The sequence below is a fragment of the Peromyscus californicus genome, unplaced genomic scaffold, assembly GCF_007827085.1.
Source record: "Peromyscus californicus insignis strain IS unplaced genomic scaffold, ASM782708v3 Scaffold_5__1_contigs__length_169319896, whole genome shotgun sequence".
In the NCBI taxonomy this organism is placed as follows: domain Eukaryota; kingdom Metazoa; phylum Chordata; class Mammalia; order Rodentia; family Cricetidae; genus Peromyscus; species Peromyscus californicus.
The window spans coordinates 47897688-47921122 of NW_026294573.1; the positions used below are offsets into that span (position 1 = coordinate 47897688).

Sequence of the window (23435 nt, forward strand, 5' to 3'; positions counted from 1 at the left end):
CAACCATCACTCCCCTGGGGTAACTCACATACTCCTACCTGCTGGTGCCTGTACAGGAAAGAATATCTATAAAGCATCCCATACAAAACCTTGTCAGCATCAGAGTTCCAGAAAAAGGTAGCTTTCTCTATAACTATTGCTATGCTCATTTAAAAACAGTTGTGCCTAGATCACCTTGGTTGATCATGGTCTTCATCAAAGATGTTCACATCCTTATGTCCTCTTTAAAGAAAAGAGAACATTGACTTTATCCCTTTGTTCACTTTGGGGCCAGGGAAGTATGGGCCACAGCATCAGTGTCGTAGATAAGAGGCCACTTAGCAAAGTGGTTGACAGTCTGGAGCTAGGACAGCTTACACCGAAATGCTGGCTCTACAACTTACGTGCTGTATGTGTTCTTGTCTACTGGCTCATGTACAGTGAAGAAAATAACAGTACCTAATAAAAGCTATAGGCGAGACTGAAAGATTCAGTACTCATGGAGTACTAAGAATAGAGTTTGGCACATAGTAAGCAATCAATTATCAACAGAGAAAGTGTGTGTGTGTGTGTGTGTGTGTGTGTGTGTGTGTGTGTGTGTGTGTGTGTATGTGTATGTGTATGTGTATATATATATATATATATCTTTTAGATATATCTATCTACAGATATAGCTATATATGAAAGCACACACATATGTATGCGTATATATCAGGTTTGTGCTTTCTTAAAAGTATCACAAAATCTCACCACACTGCTTGGCTCAGGCCATTGCCTTCCTGTAATTGCTGCCATCTGTAATTGTTTAGCTGGAGAAATTTGGTATTCTTCTTTTAGGCTCATGTGAAAGGTCTCATTCCAGCATGACTTTCTGGATACCAGAGTGGACTGGGTCTTGAGACCTTGGCATACTTGGCTTCAAATTGTTGCATTATTTTCTACGTAGCGTTGAATGTGTTTATTAACCCAACTGTATCTTACTTGTCTCATGTGTGTGAAAACAAGGATAAAATTGTCCCTCTTGCTGAGTTTCTGTGCCATCCTTAATGTATTTTATTTCCCTTAATTCCTCCCTTTGACCTTGAATGCAGGTAGAAACCATTTGATTCCTCTTTGGGGCTTGTGTTCTCCTTTTTGTGAACTTGAACTAGAACTTGGAGTCAGGACTTGTTCTTATCTTGGTCAAATCACATACCCTTAGGCACACAAGTAAGACATGCCTATGGGGTGTAGAGGGCATAGGAAGATCATGTTGACTCTAGCCCTACTTAGTAGTCCTCTAGTCCTACTAAGAGCTAGCTCAAATAGACAAATTGTATCAAACCTTTTCTTAGAGCAGGAGTGGAAGTGGCAGTTGATCAAATTCCTTCATCTATAAATCGAGTTGAAACTCCCTAGAATGACAGCTGTGATTTCCAAAATCATGTCTGACCTTACCATACCAGCCTCAAGTCAAGTGACGACCACCTGAAGATTCTGTCAGCCTTCACTGATCCCACTGTGCATGGACGAAGCCATGACTTCTAATCGTTGTCTCAAGAGTCTTTTCTATTATCTCACTTACTGTACTTCTAACCTAACAACTAAGTGCATTCTCTCTCTCTCTCTGTCTCTCTCTGTCTCTCTCTGTCTCTCTCTGTCTGTCTCTGTCTGTCTCTGTCTCTGTCTCTGTCTCTCTCTCTCTCTCTCTCTCTCTCTCTCTCTCTCTCACACACACACACACACACACACACACACACACACACACTCACACAGTTACTTTTCCTAAGTTCATCTTAATTCCCCACACTTCAGACAAATGAACAAATAAATGCATTAGCAAACAAGAAGGCTGATGTCCCTGAATTAACAATCAGTGAGTGATACAGAGGGGTTTCAAAGCTGTATCTTCTAAGTTTCCCCTTACCCTTTGTTTCCTTCACCCCAAGATAGTTCTCTACACCCCCAAAGCCACTCCTACACCATTGTAACTAAGAACTCCAAAATTCTCAGAGCCTACTTTCTGTTTGCTTCTGACCAATGGATGATGCAGGGAACACTTCCAAACACCACAGGCAGAAACAAGTGGGTGGGACTTTTAGAAAGCAATTTGGTAGTTACAGTTGAATCTAAAATGGTCAAACATTTTTATTTTCCACGAATGTATTTTAGAAATGACTACAAAAAACTATATATACATGATGAATATTTGTATTTATGTATAATATATAATAGAGTTACATACATAGATGCATAATTTAATAGGGAAGGACAGTCTAAATGTCTAAGAAGAAGGAAATGGGAGAAGTAAAAACTTTCATTTCCAAAGACAGAGAGAACAAACACTACTTCCACTTCTTTGGGGTTTTGTTTGTTTTCTTCTGGGTTTTTTGTTTTGTGGACTTTTTTTGTTTTGGTTTTGATTTTTCTAGACAGGATTTCTCTGTGTAGCCTGAGCTGTCCTCCCTTTGTAGTCCCGGCTGGTCTCAAACTCACAGAGGTCCTCCTGCCTCTGCCTCCCAAGTGCTTGGGATTAAAGGCGTGCCATGCACCACCACTCCTGGCTCACTTCCATTTCTTAATAGCAGTGCTATCTCAGGTGCATTTTCAGTGCATTACTTGGGCCATCTACATACATACAGAGATAATAAAACCTCTTTCTAAGGGTTACCATGTGGATCAGGCGAAATTCTACAGGAAACTAATTTAACGTGAAGTTGGCACATTAACAAGCTCTTAATAAATGTAAACCACGTAAAGAGAGATTCAGGCAAAGGAAGAGGAGGAGGGGAAAAAGAGGAAGAGGAGTTTGTTCTTACTCTACCCTGTCTTAGCAGGTGACAGAAGGTGACAGCGTGGAATGGGACTTAGTGGTGTGTCGAGGAAGATGAGGAGGGGGAGGGGTCAGGGGGAGAGGGAGGGGAGGAAAATGAGGGGGAGGAAAGAAAGAGGAGAAGGAGGAGGAGCAAGAGAGGATAATTAGAAGAGACAGCCACTGGCTAGAGCATTATGCAGCTATTAAGTATTATCTTTACAGAGTCTGAATTAATAATGTAGAAAATGAATTAATGATCAGCAAAAGAGCAGGTTTTAAAATTGTGTACATAGTGATAATAGAATGGAATAAAAAACAAAAACACATTGGAAGACGATGCGGCAATAGTTAAACCTCTGTAACAAGACTAAGGGCATAGTGCAGGGAGTTTAACCCTTCAGTGTCTTCCCTTTCTTGCTAGAACATGTTTATCCCTACTTAAGCAGCATTGCTGACATCTGCATGGCATGGCAAAATCATGAAAACTTCAGAATTCTCCTTCACGTCTCTTTTCCCCTGATATGAGATCAGCACTGAACAAGAAGCCAAACAAGAAGCCTTGCTGATTAAGCAGGCCTCCTTATTTCTGCTTGTAAATGGAGGCAATGAATGTCACGGGTTTCAGGTAAGGAATTTAGAGTCTATGTTACCAAATATGACTGAGGTGGTGCCTGGAATAAACTACTGCTAAAAAAAAAAAAAAAAAGAAAAGAAAAGAAAAAAAAAGCTTCCTTTCTCTTACTTGCATTTTTAAATGTGCAAGCCATCTGGTAAGAAAATAATAAGTGAGCCAAAGAGCCAGTATCTTTTTACAGAGAATTATGACCAACTTTATGTCAACCACCATGGATTTGTTTGCTCCCCGTACAAAGGAGGGTTCAGCTTCTGCCACTGGCTGGTGACAGTTCTTCATTGTACCTCTGAGAGGACTGCCTCTTGTATTCAAGTCAAAACCCAGTTTTAGAGTTGACTGCAGCACACAGAACAGGCTCTCCTTCTGGACAGGAAATCAACCTTCACTTCCTGCCCCTGAGCTGTGGACAATGGTGAATATTTTGTTCCTCCTCCCAGGGAGAAATATCAAGTTCTAAGGAAGAACACATATTTGGCTCTATCCAGGAACGAGATATGCTTTTATACAGGCAGTCTCTCTGTGTTAAATTGAACTTTTCTACTTATTTATCTATTACCAATAAGAAGACAGTACCATGTACCCAACTTGTGGTATTCAAGAAGAAATTGCCATTTTTACTGGAATCCATTTTAGGTAGAGTAAGGCAGAACAGTCGGTTGTATGAGTTACTTCAATGGCTGAGAGTTACTTCAATGGTTGTGTTGCTTGTCTAGAATGTACACAGCAGAGGCAGAGCAGGTAGCTTTAGAATCAAACAATCCCAACCCATCTCTGCTCCATCTTAGGTATTCAGCTTCCAAGTGTAGCACCAGGCTAGTGTCAGCGTTAAGCTGGTTTATGCGCACCACCTCTAAGTCAGATGGCTGACTCTGTAAGCAGTGGCTAGAGTCAGCACATCCCTTTGGGCTCAGTGTTTCTCGGAACTCCCCTTCAAATGAAAGCTGTGCAGACCACTTTTCCCCACATTGTCTCCAAATGAGCAAAACGCTCTCTCACAACGAAGGCCAGTGGCTTCTCATTTTTTCTTCATTTCCACTGCCTTTGGCTGCTGGTTATTGACTGGAGTTTCTGCTTTCTGACCTCAACTCTGGTGCTTCACCTCCTCCACGAAAAGGGGGCGTTAGGATGGAGTGCAACTCTCTTCTGATCCTCTGCTTGTACAAACTCCTCAACGTGCTCCCAGTGAGTCTTCAGAGTCTGGCCATGGAGTATTATGATTCTATTTTTCCAGAGGAAATAAGATCTGCCGAGTGGGGAGAGTGGCCTGGGGTCACAGAGCTGTATGGTGGTAGAGCTGGCTTACTGTCAGATATGCTTGGATCCAAATCCTCTTACACCCTGGAGCCATTTGGCTGTTCCTGTTATCTAATTAGGTCACTGGTCTTTCTTCCTTAGGAAGGTGACATAGAGAGGGTAGGGGAAAGATCAGCCTTAAAAATGCTAGGTCTCTTGATTATTTAGTCTTTGTGGTTCCTTATACCAAAGACAAAGTCACAAGAATTTGGAACTCAGAAGAGCCATGGCTGTTAACATGTTAAATAAACAGACATCCAATGTTCAGCAACTTGTTTTGCCCCCACAGAAGGCTCGTAGTGAAGTAAGAACCAGACAGACTCTCTTCCCAAACATAAAGGCAAGGTCCTTACTAAGTGCTACATTGAAAGATTTGGGGGTGGGGTGGAATCTAGCCAAAAGATGCTGGGCATTCAGTGATGGCAACTCTTTCAAGTGAAGGAAACCAATGCCCTCAATGGGCAGAGCAGGGAAGACCACAGCCTGGTCACTGAACTGCATATCGTAGTATAGACTCTAGAAAACAACTTTCCCCATCCAGGGAAGTCAGGGCACGCTGAGGTTCCCAGCCAGGAGGATATAGCTAATTCTGTCATATCAAAATAAGAGTTGCTGGCTGAGGAACACTCCCATGCCCTCTTGCATACCCACTAGTCCTCTGAAGGTTTCTGCCAGTGCCCCATGTCAGCAACTGACGATTGGCCAGGCAGTCACTTGAATTTATGTCTCCTGTACAATGTCTGAATTCTCCTTGCAGAAGCCTCTTTAATTCACAATCCTCAAAGCAATTCTCAATCAAATTCAAAGCAGTGAATTTATCTACAGAAACCAAGATTTGTTTATAGGGGCCTGGAAGGCAAACCCCACCCCACACCCCTGAAAAAATGTTATTTGTGTAAGAATTGCTTCTTTCTGTGTAAACACACATACACCCACATGCACAAGTGCACACACACATACACATTTACTATGACAAATGGATGCAACATCTCAAGAGTGAAATACTGTGCTGTGGGTTACAAGGCAAAGCAAAGCATCCCTGCTCCAGTAAGCACTTATAAATTGTTGCAAACAATATCAAGAAATGGGAGCTCACCCTGGTAACATAACAGCTGTGAGGTTTCAAGGCCCCAGATTGCTTTTAAAAATGAAAGAAATGCATAGGACCAAATCCAGTGCTTCAAACATTCTACTGGATCTCCAGGGTGGCCTCATATTTCTAATTAATATTTCTTCCTAATTGTTGTCATGATGCGAAGTGTGCTAAATGCAAACCTCACTGCTCACCATGCTCCTCTGATGGGAGCAGAGGAAGACGCTCCAGGAGGAAGGGTGACCAGCTTCATTGTGATGCAGAGAAATGCCACAATTAAGAATATAATTTTTGGAAGATGTCAGGATCCTAATTACTCATAGGGCTTCCAGCAAATTAAGCAGTAGGTGAATTAGCTCATTTAATGAGATCTAGAGTTGGAAGCAAGGTACTTTTACCTTGAGAAACACATTTTTGCATTTGAGAATCACATTTCCCCATTCCATGTTAATGACTGCAGCACCTCAACATGCTGTTAGCTCAACAGGTTCTAGGGGAGCATGAAGGTCAGTTGTTTAAAAGGCTCTGCAAGTCAGTTAAATCACATTTCTCAGCTTCTCCATCCTCCTGATTCCCACTCCCCCCCCCCAAATTCAATTGTCCAACATGGAAAGCCCATAATTCAATCAAAGGGCTTGGGAAACTACATCTTTCAGGGCAGGGTGAAAGGAGACACAGTGGAAATTGGAATGAAAACCTGCTTTAGTATCATAATAATAACTCTCTAATCCTTTGTTTCTGCACATATAATATGGAAATAATGACATTCCTATTATAAATGTGCTTACTTTGCAATATGCTATTTCTTGAGGATGAGAAAAATCTGGTATCTTAGAACCCACTATGCTGCCTAGATTCTTATCAAATAGGACTTAGTCATTTCAAAGGCATTGGCGAATGAATTGATGATAAGAGGACTCAATGAGAAGCAAATACAGCCTCTGGGGTGCTTCCTAACACATTGTAGATGCTCAGAGAAGAAAATCAATGACTGTATTAGCCATCTTAGGGCCTGAGTTTGATGTTGGGAACACAGAAGGAACTGTCCACTGACCAAATGAGGAGGAGGTGAAAAGACACAGAGCTAGTGTTCTTTGTATACTGCACTAGTGTGAAGCCCATAACAGGCCTAGAACCTAGGGACTCGGCATGCTGAGAAAGGATAACAACAATGCAAATAATCAAATCATGCACTAGGTGGTCAATCAGTTTTTCTCATTTCTCAGCATTCTAACCATTATGTGAGGTTAGGTAAGCCCTGCTATCCTAGTTTCTTTTCCTAGTTGGAGAAACTAAAGCTTGAAAATTTTAAACTGGATTGTTTAAACCAACACACCATTGATCCTATCTACCCCCAGCCATTCAGAGACCTCCCATCTACCCCATGTGTCTGTCAAAGGACCATGTGTCCTCAGCTGTTTAATCATCTCTCCTGCTGGGAAATGGAGCTCACAAAGGTGAGACATTGTGTTATACAGGACTACTGCTACAGTCCTCTGAGTCAAACAACAGCCTTATTGCTACCTTCAGCTGTAACCTGCTTACAAAACACCCTTTCAGCTGAGCTTGTTGACTCTTTACATCTCCTCATGGAAGGATGGGGAGTATTACCTAAGTATCCAGCCATTCCACACTACCTGATGTATGCCCTAATTTTATGTGTCCTCAGAGAGGGACTAGAGGATATAGTCCAGGGAAGACTAGGGAATGTGGGTTCTATCTATGCAGCTCTAGGAAAGTTATTATCTCTAGTGGATAAAGACTTCCCAGTGTAGCCTTTTGTGGGAGGGAATACTCACACTCCAATAAGTAACTGCTCACCTATGCTCCATAACGAAACACAATAAACTCATTCTTTCATCCCAAAGTAACTGTGGTGTAATTGTATCTCAGTTTGTCCTCGGGATCCTAGAAAGAGGAGTAGATGCTGATTATGTCTCCAGGGAAGGGATCTTAGCAACACAACACCATGATGGAGATCCTCGGTTTACAAAAAAAAAGCCACATCATTCCCATTCTCTCTCTCTCTCTCTCTCTCTCTCTCTCTCTCTCTCTCTCTCTCTCTCTCTCTCTCATCTCTATCTCGGCCTTGTGCTTGTGGATGAGATGGAAGCTCTCAGCTACTCCTCTAGCACCATGCCTCCTGTTGCCATGTTCCCCACCATGATGGTCATGGGCTCTAACCCTCTGGAACAATGAGTCCCCAAATGAAATGTTTTCTTTTATAAGTTGCCTTGGTCATGGTACTGTGTCATAGCAACTGAAAAGTAATGAAGATGACCTTGTTCTGAGGTGGATCCCAAAGCCATGTCCCTTTTGTGGCTCCCCACAAGAAACTTTTAACTTCTCAGGGCCTTACAACTATAATTACCTTTTGGGTTTTAATAGATTACCATTCAGTATATAGTATATGCTTTGGTGCATTTGAGGTCAAAAGTTTAAAGGGTTATTCAGGCTGTTTACCTCATAAATCATAGGGCTAAGATTCTACAACAGGTTTTCTGACCATAACTAACTGTTCAAGATCATTCTGGGTAGCTCTGATTGTTACAAATTTATTTTTTAATATAACTAAAGACTGTCTGTTTGGATCACTCATCTCTTGATCATGATTCTTTCTCCAAAAGCATCTAGATTCTTTCAATTATATATGAGCTACTTTCACATGAAGTAGGTCCCTTCAGGTCCCTGCAGGGACAGCTTTTGCAGCAAACACTGCTGAGCCACAAAAGTAGATGGGGGTTCTGCTTCTGCAGAATGCTAACTCATCATGATGCATACTGTTCTTTTCTCTTTTTGCCTGATATATTTCCCTAGCATGATCTTAACCAGTTCACTACAATGTTTTGGAAGTGGTGTTGGTTTCTATATTGTAGAGATGAAGAAACTGAAGTTCAAAGGGGTCATGTCTATTATTCAAGGGCAGAAGATCAGTCAAATAGGAAAGCTAAGGACCCTAGGGATCAAGCTGGGGTTTGTCTAAAGTAAGACCGGGGCTCTTTCTACTGTGATATGAAACCTCTCTGGCCATGGATCACACCTAGTAAAGTGTGGTGAGCATCATAAATGAGGTTCAAACCTAAGCCAAAGGTTCTCAGCTCAGAAAAAGCGATGCTTTTTTCCATCCAGTGTTCAGAAGGCTGCACTAATTACCATTTATATAAGATGTCTGCCTGCCTGCCTCTGATGGTGCTCAGAGAGAAGCTTTAATTTGCTGGTGGAGGAGTTGGAGGAAGAAATGGAGAGCACTGTGAAGTGTCCCCTCCAAAGCAGGAGTAGTTTCTGTTCAGAAAAACAACACACCAAGGTTACTAATGGGGAAGAAAAGAATTGCATCAAAGATGAGTATACTTGGGATGTGATTGCATGCCTGCAGTATCCGGTGGGGAGAATTCACTGTCCTGTCCCTTGTGAGCATGCAATTAAGGAGCTGAAGGGTGAGAGAACCCACAATCCAACTAGTGGGGGCCAGGTGAGTGCTTCCAAATCCTCTCTGTGTGGACACAACAGGCTTTGGAGATGGGCATACCAGGTACTCAGTAGTTATGGGAGGACAGGACAGACTTTGAAGATGGGTAAACCGGGTACTCAGTAGTTATGAGAAGACAAAACAGACTTTGGAGAAGGGCATACCAGGTACTCAGTAGTTATGAGAAGACAAAACAGACTTTGGAGAAGGGCATACCAGGTACTCAGTAGTTATGAGAAGACAAAACAGACTTTGGAGAAGGGCATACCAGGTACTCAGTAGTTATGGGAGGACAAAACAGACTTTGGAGAAGGGTATACCAGGTACTCAGTAGTTATGAGAGTCACTTGTCACCACAGTTCCCATTTCTTCAGGCATGAGTGTTGACACCTCATAAGGCAGATATAAGGAGTCTGTGGGTAGATATTTCAGTGAATACAACTGAGCCACACAGGTGGTTTTTATATACCCCTTCCTTTTCCTACAGCTCCCTACCCTGAGAATGTTCTGGAAGTAGCAAAGATATGATAGTAATATCCTATCATGACTTATCCTATGCCCAACAGGAAGCTCATCCTAACTAATGACAAAATACAAGTGACACAGAGATCAAATGAACAGAAACTGTTGAGGGGCTTTTCTTTTTGCAAGAACACACTGTCTTGGTCCTGTAGGTAGTGTAGAGTGATGACTTGCTTCGAGACAGCTGTCATGAATCACAGGATGGTTGTCCTCTGGCACCACAAGGATGCGCTCATCTCTGAAATTCTCTTTACTTCTTGGAACAAAAAGGTTTTGTGGGAAACACTAATGACAAGTACATATTTTGAAGCAGATACTCATTTTTATTGTGGGAAGGAAAACATTAAGATGTCAAACTTGGAGCTGTTAAATGAGCATCCGTAGCCCAATTGTGGGGCACTGGGGACTGGAGACTCAGAGAGGTAATTGCCACAAATAAGACACAACTGGACATTGATTTATTCAGCCAGTTGGCTTGGATTCCACTTTGAGCTTCTTCAATTGGCTATTCCTCTTTGCTGTTCCTTCCCGGGAACATGACCCCAGCTCATTTAGATGGAAATATGTTCACCCATTACCTCATTAATTTTGGAGACTCTGCATTATCCTTTATACCTCCTCCCCAGCTTCCTTCCCCCTCAAAATCCAAAGTATTGGTGGGGCTGAGACAAATGATGCACCATTTCTCCATAATGTGGCAGGACCTACCTGTGTCACTTGCCAGCCCTGACAGTCATAATTCAGCCAAGAGAGGCTATAAGGCACTCTGGGAAGCCACCAGGAAGAGGTTCAGAAGGCAGGAAATCCAGACCAGAGCTATGTATGGTGAGATGTTCAGGTGGAAAAAGTGTCTCACCTACCCCCCTGGTTGATGGCTAAGAATTATTGTAAACCGGGACTCTACTTACTCAAAATAATAATGATAAGACAATAACTGCACTTATCAAGCTCTTTCTAGCTACACATGTCATCTCATTTATCTTTCTGACAACCCAGAATAGACTTAGAGAAGATCAGTTACTTGATGAAGATTATACAGCTGGTAAATGACAGAAATGGGATTTTGAACGCACATGTCACATTTCAAATCCCACGATCCTCACCATCAAAACCTAACTTTATTTAACTATAGCCCAAACAACACCCTTAATCTATTAGGTCCATTCTCAGTTCAACTCTGAATCTCTTAACATACATGAATTGTTTTCATCCTTATAAGAGGCCTGTGAAGAAGGTACCAGGAGAGTCCTTAATAAGTGAGAATTGAGTTCAAAAGGGTTAGTCAACACACTGAATGGCACCCAGCTTCGAAGAGTGAGGAAGGACCAGATACAGGTCTTTCTGAGGATGCTATGCATGCTCTGTCCACAAGACCTATTGCCTTTCCACAGAGATCCAGACTGGTGATGTTGATAGACAGCAGGAGAGAAGACAGCAGATGACATGAAAACCAAGGGGGACAGCCATAGTCTTGGAGTCCTGTATCACAAAATCCAGGAGAGAACCTACATAGTCCCAGAAAATCTAGACTCCAGCAATAAAATCCACCAGGACCGCCAGAGATATCAGCACAAAGACCTATTCTTCACACTGGGCACACGTAGGGGATAAGGCACACAGGCAGATACTTAGAGCATATTCGTGTTTTCTGGGCACAAACAGTCAGGACACTCTTTCTGAGTGCCTTGCTGTAGCAGGAGGAGCAGAGACCAATTTTTACAGAGTAGATAGGATGGCCTAGCATGTGCTCTCTATGGGGCTACATCAAACTAGAGAAGGTTCTTACCTTCTTGTTGCCTGACACAGCACTTGGCATATTCAAAGAAAATGACAAAACATGAAATCAGTGTATTCATATGCAGATCTCTTGGCCAGAAGGAAAACTATAGAGGCTGAACCTAATAATAAAACCTTCTCTTTCCTCAGAACTTTCAATCACTCTTCTTGCTGACCATCAGTTATGTTTCTAGTAACCTAAGGTTTGAGGCATGCTCTTGTGGATACCATTGCCACCTCACTTCCAGTGACTTACCCAACAGTCATTTCTCTCTTGAAAAGGATGTGGGTGGTTTTCTGGAGTGGTTCAGCAAGACTGCACTCCTAATGAAAGGTGATTGTGGCAAAGGAGGGGAGAGTGGGCAGAGACAGGTAGGAATCTGACCCCTGGGGACCTTGTGAGCCTTAGGATGAAGTTTAAAGATTCTTCTAAGTGTAGTAGGAAGTTACTAGATACTTCTGGGAAGAGAAGTGGTAAGCAGACTTAAGTTCCTAGGAGACAATTATGGTGATGGTGAAGAGGATGAAGAGGATGTTGGACTCCTGAGGCACTGGTCCAGAAGAGCTCAAGGTGGTAGGAATGAATGTGGAAAAAAGAGACAGAAAGAATAAGCAATTCCAGACAGCAGTGCATTCTACCTGATGGGGTGGGTTAAAGAAAGGAGGGAGAAAGAAAGGTCCATAAGCACTTAAGCACATTTTAGGGGGAGATCTAGTTCCTATGGGTAGGAACTCAGAAATGCATTTCAGGACCTTACCAGCAGATTTCTGTGAGGCATATGTATGGAAATAAGCAGAAAGCTGCTGGAGGGCCACTCCTGAAGAGCCTAGAGATGTTCTAGATTGGAGAGTTGTATCACCTTTCCTCAAATTCACTTCATGAATCTCTCTCACTACCTCTTAGGTGACAACTAGAAAGTCTATTCCCACGAACGAATGAACTGATGTTTAGAATGTCTTCCCAGTCCCATACTAAACCAAATGAAAAATAAGAAATAATGCCGCAGCAGAGCCAGACCTACCAGGTTCACTGCCAGATGCTTTTAGGCCAACCTGAGCAGCTTCTAACTATGTACTGTCATCATGGGCTGTTCTAGTCTCTCAGGACCGATTAGGCCATGAGTGTGTGCAAGCAGGATTGATGGGTACTACATAACCCTGTTTGCTGTGCTCCCAGGTCCTGCTTCTGTTTAATGTTGTTTTTCTGTTATTTCTATCACCTCCAACTTCACATCTGATAGAAGCTACTTCCTGCTCTTAGAATATATGCTTTTAGTCATTCTCCTACAGCACTTTGTTTAGAATTTGACTTGTCATCTCCTACTTACTTTCCTTACTTTCAAAAAGTAACTTTGAAAATTGTGTCTGTAGGAGAGCTCTGCTTCTTCTTATAGACAACTAGGGACCCCCACTGCAAAGTTCCATTGAATTCAGGCCAACAAGAAGTCACCAGGTCCCACCAGTGAGTCTTGTTCTAGATGGGAGGTGACTAGCTCTGCACGTGCTCTCCAGCAGGCTTTTCTTCTGCTTCGGGGCTCTAACCAGTACTTACTGAGTCATGCTGTCTTTTTCCTATCTTTTGAGTCTGGTAGATCACTGCTGCCACACCATTGCCTTTCTAGTAGTTGGCATTTTGCTAGGCACATTACTGTTTTTCCATCAGTTATTTTTAAGTGACTGTAAGGGAACTTAGAGCTAAGCAAGTGCTGTAGGGCCCAGATGAACGTGTTCAGAGCAGGCTGTTTCTGAACATTCCAGCCTGCACGTCAACCTTAAGAACCCCACTTGTGGTTCTAGGTTTTGACATTCTGCCTTTGAATCAGATAAAAGGCAAGACCCACAATCTCCTGACTACAGCTATGTCCTGGGATTTGTACCAGTTACAAATTCCTTTAAAGGGGCATCCGAGGAGGAGGTGCCCCAGGGAGTGCAAACCTAGATAGGATGTGATTGGTGCTCAGTTCTTGCCCTCTGAAGAACAAGGCCTGGGCATCATGTTAACCCTACAATTGTGCAACCCTGCCTTCCCCATGGAAGTTTTCAACTCTGCTGAGATCCTTTTGGAGGTGGCTTGCCGTGTTTTCAGACTATGCTTTCTCTGCTAGACTGACTTGATTCTCACTCTGTCAACCTGGCTCCCTGCCCCCATGATGAGCTAAGCTCCTCAGTGGTGAGAAAAATCCAGCTCCCCCTCCTTAACCCTGGCACCCTTAGTAACGAGAAAAGTATCACCAGGCACCACAGTGCCACAGTTCCCCCAGGAGCTTTATGTAGCCTATCACCTTCATTAAACCACTACACTGCTAGGAAAATCTCAGTACACTTTATCATAACAAGAAACCTGTAGTTCCCAAGAAGTGAAGAAAGTTGTCCAAGGTCATATAGCCAGCACTAGAAATGTATAAGTGCAAACTTCTCCATCTCCCATTGACACGAGCACCGTGACACGGAAACACATACTCTGGTGTTTTATAGCAACCCCTCCAGTGTCTACCAGTATATATAGCCCAGGGTCAAATTATTGTTGGGTAGTTTGGAGAGGACTAGAAATCTCTGAACACTCTGACAGATAATTTAATTTATTATTTCATTTTTTAAAAGGCTACAACAATAACACAGCTCCCGGCCATGTCATGGAAGGGAGGGACCCACTGGGTCTTTCCAGTGAGCAGATAACATATTTAAATGCAGTCCATCAGTCAGTAATCTGCTGCTGCTCATCCTGGGAGAGCTGGTTTATTGAACACTGTAATTGCCTGGATGCTGTTATTCATTTCTGTAGCTGTTGCTATTAATTAAATATTTTTGTCAGAAGCTCCCCGTGACATTTCTTGCTGCAGTCTTGAATATCTGATAAGATACCCAGTCAGTACACTGGTGCCCGCTGCATTTGGCTGATAGTCTTGTCCTAATTTCTAACCCTCAAAACGCTAAAGAAATGACACAGTTTTAGCGGAATGAGGACTTCTATTGTTACAGGATGGGGTGGGGGCCAAGGGGGTGCAAGAGTCTTAGTGAAATAGATGCAAATGTCATGTTTTAGAGTGCATTGTACTGGCTGAGGCTGGAAATTGGACCAGACCATTATTCCCAGGCTTAGCCCATCCCATAGGTCAAAGAAAGCCTGCTTACAATGGTCGTCCAAACTTCACCCCCAGGGGAAGGAATCCTAGACTCATTCTTCCAAGTGGATTTGTCAAGTGTCTCTTGGAAGGCCTATAAGGTGCCTACCAGGTGCTGGAGACACAGAAGTTAGATAATAAAAATAAGATAAATAAAATAAGATGGTCTGGAGAGATACCTCAGCAGCTGACTCTGCAGAGGACTCGAATTTGGTTCCCAGTACTCATGTCATGTCAGACAGCTCACTGCGAGCTGTAGACCCAGCTCCATGTCACCTGATGCACCTTCCTGGCTTCTGCTGGCACCTGCTCTCAGGTACTTATACCCCTATACACATGCACATAAATAAAAATCATTTTTTAATAAAGAAGTCACTGAAAATTGGTCAAGGTATGGAGAAACACATGCAAGTCCAAACAGTAGAAGGCATTCCAGGTTGAGAGTTCCAGCAGTACATCTGAGGATGCAGGGCCTCCATCTAGTGAGAGTGGAAGAAAAAGGCCCAGGTCAAGGACTACAGTAGACACAGAGCACAGTGTCCGCAGAGGAAGGGGTCAGCTATGGAGCTCTCTGATCCCAGAACCGATGAAGGAACACCCCACAGAGGTCCTCTGTTAACCCACAGGACACACACAGGCACCTTTACCAGAGACCTCCAGGTGAAGTGGAGGACAGACAAAGGAAGGGGTGACATTCGTCCCCACTCCCAGTGCTTTCCTTCTGACTAAGGGTGGAGCCTGCAAGGGGAAGGTGAGGTTAGAACTGAAGATGTTGTGCTGTGAGGGATGGTGAGACTTAGGGCACAGGAGAAGATTCTATGGAGTCCAGATACATGGGAATCATCCAGAGGGTGGAGAAGAAGGCTTCGTTCCTTCCCAGGTCCCTGGCCTTCCCCAGAATCTCCTGAACGGACAGCTTTGGGATAGGACAAGTAATCAAGTCTGCCTGGACACCCGTCTTCCCAGAATGGGCATCATTTGGCCAGCAGAAGAGAGTCTGGATGGAGAGTATCCAACAACACGGGGGGTGGGGGGGTAAGGGCGTAGAGGAAGGGGACATATGAAACATGATTATCAGATTACTTCTATGAGACCAGGTGAGCATGCACCTGGAGAATCTTGGGTGTGACCACAGCTCTAAGAGTGACAGGGCGCTTATGGGGAGGGGTTTAGAGCTAGAAAAAAGTAAGGATGTAACTTAGGTGATAAAGCTGTGTGAGAGCTGACCTTTTGTCAGGCTGCAATGATGAGTTAGATGGACGGACGGGTGGACCAGTGACATGGGGCAAGAATGTGCACAGCGCCGCTGAGACCACTAAGCACTGATATTCACAGGTCGGCAGGCCAGTCCTGCTCCTGCCTTCCTGGTGACCCTTGTCCTGGGCCTCATTCCCTCCCTGCAAATGGAAGGGAAGAACAGTCTTTCCCTGCTCCCCTGGGTCCATGATCTCAGATGAGCTGCTCATGTGACGCGATAGCTCTTAAAGGTAGTGACTCTCTGACACTAGTGCGGGTTCCAAATGTAGATATAACGAAGTGTGAGAGCAGAGCACAAAGTTAAGGTTCTCATGGCAACCAGAATCCACAGCTGCCTTGCCTGCATTGTCGAAAGGCCTTCTCCTGACAGGCTGATGAATAATCCCAAAGTCTCCCTATTGGACAGGAATTGTCAGCGATTCTTTTGGGGGAGGCGGGGGTGGGGCGCCAAGGCAAGACTAGCCAACCATTTTAATGAGATTTTTTAATGAATGCAAAAAATTTTTGGCAATACTCTCAATGAAGGTGCCCAAATAAAAAATACATTTATATTTAATGAGACACTATTTATTATTTATGCAATAATAAATGCCAGTTGGTTATTAATAAAATATTGCTCAGTCATTAATCCTCAATAAATACAGTTAAAGTAATTAGTATTAAAGTGACAAATATTTCATAATGAGAAAGTAATTTTCTCAATGTTAATGGATTATTCAAACAAACCTTATAACTTGAAGGTATCAAATGGAGACACTCTAGGGACAGGCTGAGACGTGATAACATAACCTTGAAAACTTTGAAAGTTGAAAAATTGGGAAACCGAGGCCAGCAGGGCCTCAAACTGCGATCGAGAGAGAACCTCAAGTTTCTCAAAAAAGGAAAGGGACAGAAACTCCACAGACCAACGTAAGCCTGAAGCCAGGACAGATTTTAGGGTTTTACTCTTGCAAGGTCAGGGGGTTTCTTGTTCTCTCATTTGAAAAATGAGAGTAATCATGTCTCCCATCCAGCGTCCTGGTAAGGATTAAATGGATTATATATTTTTCAAAGGCCTGTAGGATAGGAGATATTTGACAAATGACAAGTCGGGCTCAAGTCCATTAAAAAGGTGTGTCCCTTGACGGAAGCAAAGGGAATCGGCTGCACCATTTCCTGGGGTACTCGCGGAATGTGGGAAACTGAACTGGGCTTCTCAGAATTACATCGCGTGCTCTGAGTAGCTGCACTGATCCTCTCCGCTTTGCCTAAGCTGTTTGCATAGATGTCAGGCTGCCTGACAGTACAGTGTGGCCGTGCTGACAGAATTAACACAGAGGAGTAGAAAGGTGTAAATGCGAGGGGAACACTGGCTCCTGCTCCTGGCTCTGCACACACTGCTGCAGGCCCCCTTTCTCCCTGCTCCACCATCATACCACACACATCAGGACAAATAATTCCTGGAAGTCTCCTGGACTTGCCTGTATTTGATGACCCTTCCCTTGCCCTGCATTTCCCCTTCTTTAGAGCTTTGATTCCAGGCAGACCTTTGGTTGTGGAGAGCTGGGGGGTGATGAGGATAATCATGAAGAGGACAAGCCAGGCATAGAATAATGCAGCCCACCTTAGCAGCCACTGCTAAGCTGCAGGGAGGATGTGGGGAGAGCCAGCCTTGAGGCTGTGCTAAGGAAGGAGCTTGTTTCCTACCATTATAAACATCTGTCTGTAAAGCCCTAACCAGCTCCAGATTTATAGCCCTTCCAGATGATACCAGTGCTTCCAAGAGGTGACATTCAACCCAACAACAGCAAGTGCATTCTGGGTACCAGGTGCCATGATGCTGACAAGGGGGAATTTTCCCCAGAACCTGACAAAGGAACAACTCAGTGCATTAATGTGAGCTATGCCATAAAAGAAACAGAGTGATGCCATGGGAAAACCCTATCTTGGGCTAGAGATACAGTTCAGTTAGTAGAGGATCTGCCTGGCTTACTCCAAGCTCTGGGTTTGATTGTCAGCAGCACATAAACTAGCTGTGGTGGCACCTGCCTGTAATCTCCTCACTCCGGGTGAGTAGAGGTAGGACAATTGGAAGTTCAGGATCGTCCTCAGCTACTTCGTAAGAAAGAGACCAGAGGTAAAGAATGAAAAGTCAGAGGAGACTGAAAAAGACTCCATGAACCTGTCAGTTTGTATGTGTTTTGAGTGTCTCTCTCCTGCACTTCTAGAAATGCAGACACACGCAGAGGTAGTGACTCCAAGGTTAAGTTAGGTACATGGATGTAAGAGGTTATGACTATAAACATATGGAGATATAAGACAGCACAAGCCCTGGAGACAGGATAGGCTGGGCTCAACTGTGGCTGCTGACATTTCCCAGTCTGTGTACAAAGTTCAAGTTTACAGCCAGAAGAATAGAGTACCACCTTCTCTAACTGGGTATTTAGGAATTTCAAAGGAGTTCGTTCATCCAACCCCTTTCAGAAGAACCTGGAATAATCTAAGCGACCAATAAGTAGCCAGAAATATCATACTCAACACTCTACCACTTGACCCAAACCTATTCTGACTCTCTGAAAACTAAGCCCTGGATAACATGCTTCACACCAGAGGCCAAGTGGCACCGTGAATATTAAACCACAAATTTGAGTTTTGAACTGTCCTCTACCCTTGTGGGTTACACCCCTGCCTCAGCCTTGTGAATCTGCCCACAATCCTCTTATCCATTAAAAGCACAAGCAAAAAGAAGGTTCAGCTGCCAATCAGTACCCATCCAGGAAGGTTGAGATAGCTGTTGGCATTAACAGACTCAGAGGGTTTGCTTGGATTTGCTAGAGGCTTTTGTTTGGACTGCAGGGTTTCTTGTAACTGCTCACCTGTTAGTGAATTTCCAAGGAAAGAGTAGAATGTTTAGAGTGTTCCCTCCCTAGTCAACCAGACTCACTTACATTTGGCAGAATGCTGGCATTTCCAAAACTTTTCAGAAAAACTTCCATCTAAATTGTTCATGCTTCACAGGTGCGCAAAGTGTGGTGGACATGTGTGTAGGGTACTGGCTCTCTGCGTTCCCGTAACAACATATCAGAGACAAAGTGGTCTCACAGAAAGTGGTGTTTGAGAACAGAAATCCCAGAGAGAGGTGCCAGAGACATTGATCTGAGTTCTGAAGGATGGGATCAGGGCTGGGTCCATGACCTCATTTAACCTCAGCCACCTCCCGAAGACCCCACCTCTAAACATAGTCACACTGGTGGTAATGTTTGAACATACAAATTGGGTGTGGGATAGGGTCACAATTCAGTTTCTAACTAGGAGGGAAACTGGCTTCTTCATCTACTTTACAGAATTATCTTGTGGTAAACTTAGACCAGAGCCTAGAATTCCTGGCAGGCTGTTGTGCAGTTTCACCTGGCTATTTCCCTAACACTTCCTGGTGGAAGGCTTGGTGGAGAGAATCCTATATTCATTGCTTTACCCTATATTTATTGGGTACAAATAATTCATCCTATATTCACTTGTTTTTAAGTGAGTGCCAATCACATGCAGGTCATTATGCCAGACTAAGCTTAGAGATTTCAAAGAGCCCTATTGCCCTGAAAAAGGAAACTGAAATCCTAAGGAGCATCAGATGGGCTACTGGAATTCTAGACAGCCAGGTGTTTATCTGTATTGGAGCGAAGGGTCACAAAGAAAAAAGATACAATCCCAGCACTGCCATGACCAACTAGATGTCACAGGGCAAATTATTTAACCTCTCTCTGAGCTGCAGTTTCTTAATGTGGCAAATACGAATAAGACTTTCTAGGGCACGTTATGGGGGAAGGCACAAGCGTGAACGATCTAGCACCTTGCCTGGCTCTGAGCCAGCCGTGATGTGGGGAATGCAGATCTCTATCAGCATGGAGAGGTTGGGAGAAGGGATTAGGTGACAACACCCAGCGACACTCTCCCTCTTGAACATTAGTAACAGAGTTTGCACTTGGTCTCATTAACAAGTGTGTGTGTGGGTTGTCAATTTTAGATTTTCAGAATCTCAGGTACAGTGCCAGCTTCCATCATTTATCTTCTGTTACTACAGGGGACTGATCCCACTGAGAGAGATTTATTAATAAGCACAGATACTTCATTGCTAAAAAGCCATTGAACCTCTTCTTTAAAAATGGGAGCATTTGTGTGCTGCTGTGAATATATCCAGACACATTTTTAATCCCCAAGCTGCTGTCACAGACCAGCCTTCCTTTAGGAGAACTTTCTTTATGAGCTAGCATTTATGTGTCACCATGGACCAGGGTCCTATGCTACATTTCTTAGGTACATTATTTCCCCTAATTTACAGGATAAGGGGGAGAAGGATGCCTCAGGAGCCCTATATTTTGGTGAAGACACTGAAGACCAGCCAGTGAGAGGCAGGATAGTGGTTTTGAAGGCACAGCCTTGACTGGCAGCTACAGCATGCCTGAAAGCTCACAGGACAACAAGTATACTGTCAGACCACACCAAGATCTGCCTCCAAAGCTCCAGGGTTGTCATCTAGAGCTTGGTGTTTAAATTAGCTACACAGGTAAATTAGCTATACATCTGAATATTTGTGGGATTTGTCTGTGATAACATAGCTAAGAAGAGATGAGGGGAACCATAGCTAAGATCTAACTATACAACAGCAAATTTCTCAACCAGCAGTGACTGGACAGCTCCTCCACCCCTCTGCAGACACTTGGTGATGCCTTGAACACATGTTTGGTGATCACCACGAGAAGGAGGAGGAGGAGGAGGAGGAGGAGGAGGAGGAGGAGGAGGAGGAGGAGGAGGAATTACTTCCTCAATTCAGGGCACTGCTAAGATTCTACAATGCTCGTGGCAGACATGACAATAAATAAATATAAGGCCCTAAGTCAGGACACTGAAGTTTACAGTCTTATGATGCCCTATGAAGAGACACTTAAGGTTGGAGGAGAGGAAGAGAGAGACAAACAAACAAAAGACACAAGAGGAGGGAAGAAAAACACTGAGGAAGGAAGGAAGGAAGGAAGGAAGGAAGGAAGGAAGGAAGGAAGGAAGGAAGGAAGGAAGGAGGAGACAGGAGGAAGAAACCCACTTAAGTGAACAAAATGGTGAAGAAATGGGAGGGGAAAGAGAGAAGAGGGGGAGGGAGATAAATGACTGGTTTGGAGAGGATGAGCATGGAGCCAGGAGACTGATGATGGAAATGGCCATTTTAACATCCTTGCGCTGGAGCCCGGGAGCAACAAAGAACGGAAGCACAAGCAATAAGTCTTCAGTATTTCACACTTAGTGGGACTTTTGGACGTGAAATGTACTTACAAAATAATGTGGCATTTCAAAAGCATGTTGTCCTCTGATAAGCCAGGGTCTGGAACCAGAAAAAAAAAATGCATGTATGGACAATTACCAGACTGTAACAGCCGATGAATGTGATTTGTAAGTTGCAGCCACTGTATTTATTTCAGCATATTAACATATAGACGTTTGTCACCTTACCAAAAGCCTGTGTGATTTCCTCCCCCAGCAGGGGCTCAAGCTGGCTGCCTTTCTCTCTCCTCCGCGGCCTGCACAGCCCATACCTCATTCTTTCATCCGTCAGCTCTCTCCTTTCACATTCCCCTCCACCCTGCCTTATTTTCTTCCTGTTTCTGTCTCCTGCCAATCTTTCACTCCATCCTTTCTGTTCCCATTTTCCCTCCTCCTCCGTCTTTCCTTTGTTCTCCCTTCCTACCCTCTCTCCAATTTCATACTTTTTTCTAAAGCTTTCCTTTTTCTTTCTTTTTATGCCCCTCCCCCGCCACCTTCAGCCCCTTCCTTTGATTGCCATTGTCTCTTCCCTTTTCAGTCCTAGCACTTGGTTTCCAGCCTTCCCTTCGCCTTTCCCTTCCCTGCTGCTTTGACTCAGGAAGCGCAGCACTAAGTCACTAAGTCTATATAAGTCCTGGTGTTAAAGAAGCTCTTTTTCTTGTCCATCCTCTCATGGACCCTCAGCAGGGATGAGGACAATGTTTTTAGAGAGGGAGCAGTGACACTTTGAGGGGCTGGATAATACTCAAATGGAAAGAATTAAAAAGCAAAGAAGGGATGCCTTTGCTACCTAAGAATACAGATCCTGGTCCCAGATCTGACTGTAACTGGCAGAACAAGGACCCCTGTCTCCGATATCTAGAACCTATGGATGTTGTCTTAGGAGGAAAATGGATCTTTGTAGATACAATCACCTTTTAAAGACTCTGAGAGGGAGAAATATATGGGATTACCTAATAATGTAGCCTAAATACAATCAGGATGTCATTATAGAAAGGCTACAAACGCATTTGACATAGACAGAAGGCAATAGGAGGAAGAGGTAGAGATTAAACTAATGTAACCAGAAGTCCAAGAATGTTGGCAGCTGGGAGCAACAGTGGGAAGGATGAGACTCTCTTCCATACATGCAAACAAGAGTGTGACTCCGCCCAAAACTTGACTTCTGTCCAGCGTTACTCATTGATCTTTAGAACTATAAAGAAAACAACAACTTTTGTTGCCTGGAACTATGGCTCATGGTTGTTAGAACTGCCACAGGAAGCTAGCACACTGCTCTTGGTCTCCGTGCTAAAATACTCAGTTCCCAGTTTCTGAGCTAGCTTGCTCTTTGTCACAGTTACTGACCCCCTCCTTAGCTGTGACTCCAGGGTCCCACATTCTATCAGAGATGTTGCTTTCTCCTTCCAAACTTGCAGATACTTATCTTCTACCTATAGTCAATAGTGAATTTTCTATTTTTTTTTATAGAGAAGATCCATGACTCTTCACATACCATGCCACTTTCTACGTATCCATCAGCCTTAACTGCATACCCTTTTCTTCCCTGTTCTACTGGAATACAGAAAGAACCTACTGGCTTTAGACAGGACTCCCTGTCTGCAATGCTATTATACCTCTAATCACAATCTACAAAGCAGGGGCAGTAGCTTCTCCTTAGTTACCCAGGGCAAAGAGATCACAGCTGGGATGTGAGTCATCCGCAGCTACACAGGGGAGCCACTCCGTCCCAGTTAAACCAATATGTGCGCACGAAGACTAGAAAATGAGTGTTTCACAAATAATCAAAAACGTAAGAAAAGAACGGGAAGACATTCAAACCCAAACAGACCTGCTTTGACTCCTAGCTCAGCCTCTTATTAGTCTTCTAAATCTGGGTGAGTTTAATTTTAACTATGTGTATATGGGTGTGTCTGTACGTGGATATTAATGCTTGAGTGTGGGTATCCACAGAGGTCAAAGGAGGCCATCATATGCCCTGGAGCTGGAGTTATAGACAGCTATAAGCTGCCCAACCTGGATCCTGGGAACTGAACTCTAGTCCTCTGCAAGAACAGTACATGCTCTTAACTGCTGAGTCATATCTCCAGACCTGGACTATATTTTATTGTTCTTGTTTTTGTTTTGGTTTGTGAGGGTTTTACTATGCAGTCCTGGCTGTCCCGGAACTCACTTTGCAGACCAGCCTGGCCTCAAACTCACAGAGA

At 43.7% G+C, this 23435-nt stretch overlaps 1 protein-coding gene across 3 annotated transcripts in view; it reads right to left on the reverse strand.

Annotated features, from left to right (window-relative positions):
* The window catches only part of LOC128097099 (uncharacterized), a 336173-nt gene that overhangs the window by 85944 nt on the left and 226794 nt on the right, over positions 1-23435 (reverse strand). For 2 of the 3 annotated variants that reach the window (XR_008213785.1, XM_052717294.1), the window contains exon 2: positions 21241-21289. The exons of the other annotated variant lie outside the window; for it this stretch is intronic. Coding sequence is in view for 1 of the 2 variants with exons in the window: in XM_052717294.1 (XP_052573254.1) it covers positions 21241-21289 (49 nt within the window). In the remaining variant the exon portion in view is untranslated. The remainder of the gene's footprint in view (positions 1-21240; positions 21290-23435) is intronic. 3 annotated transcript variants of the gene reach the window in all.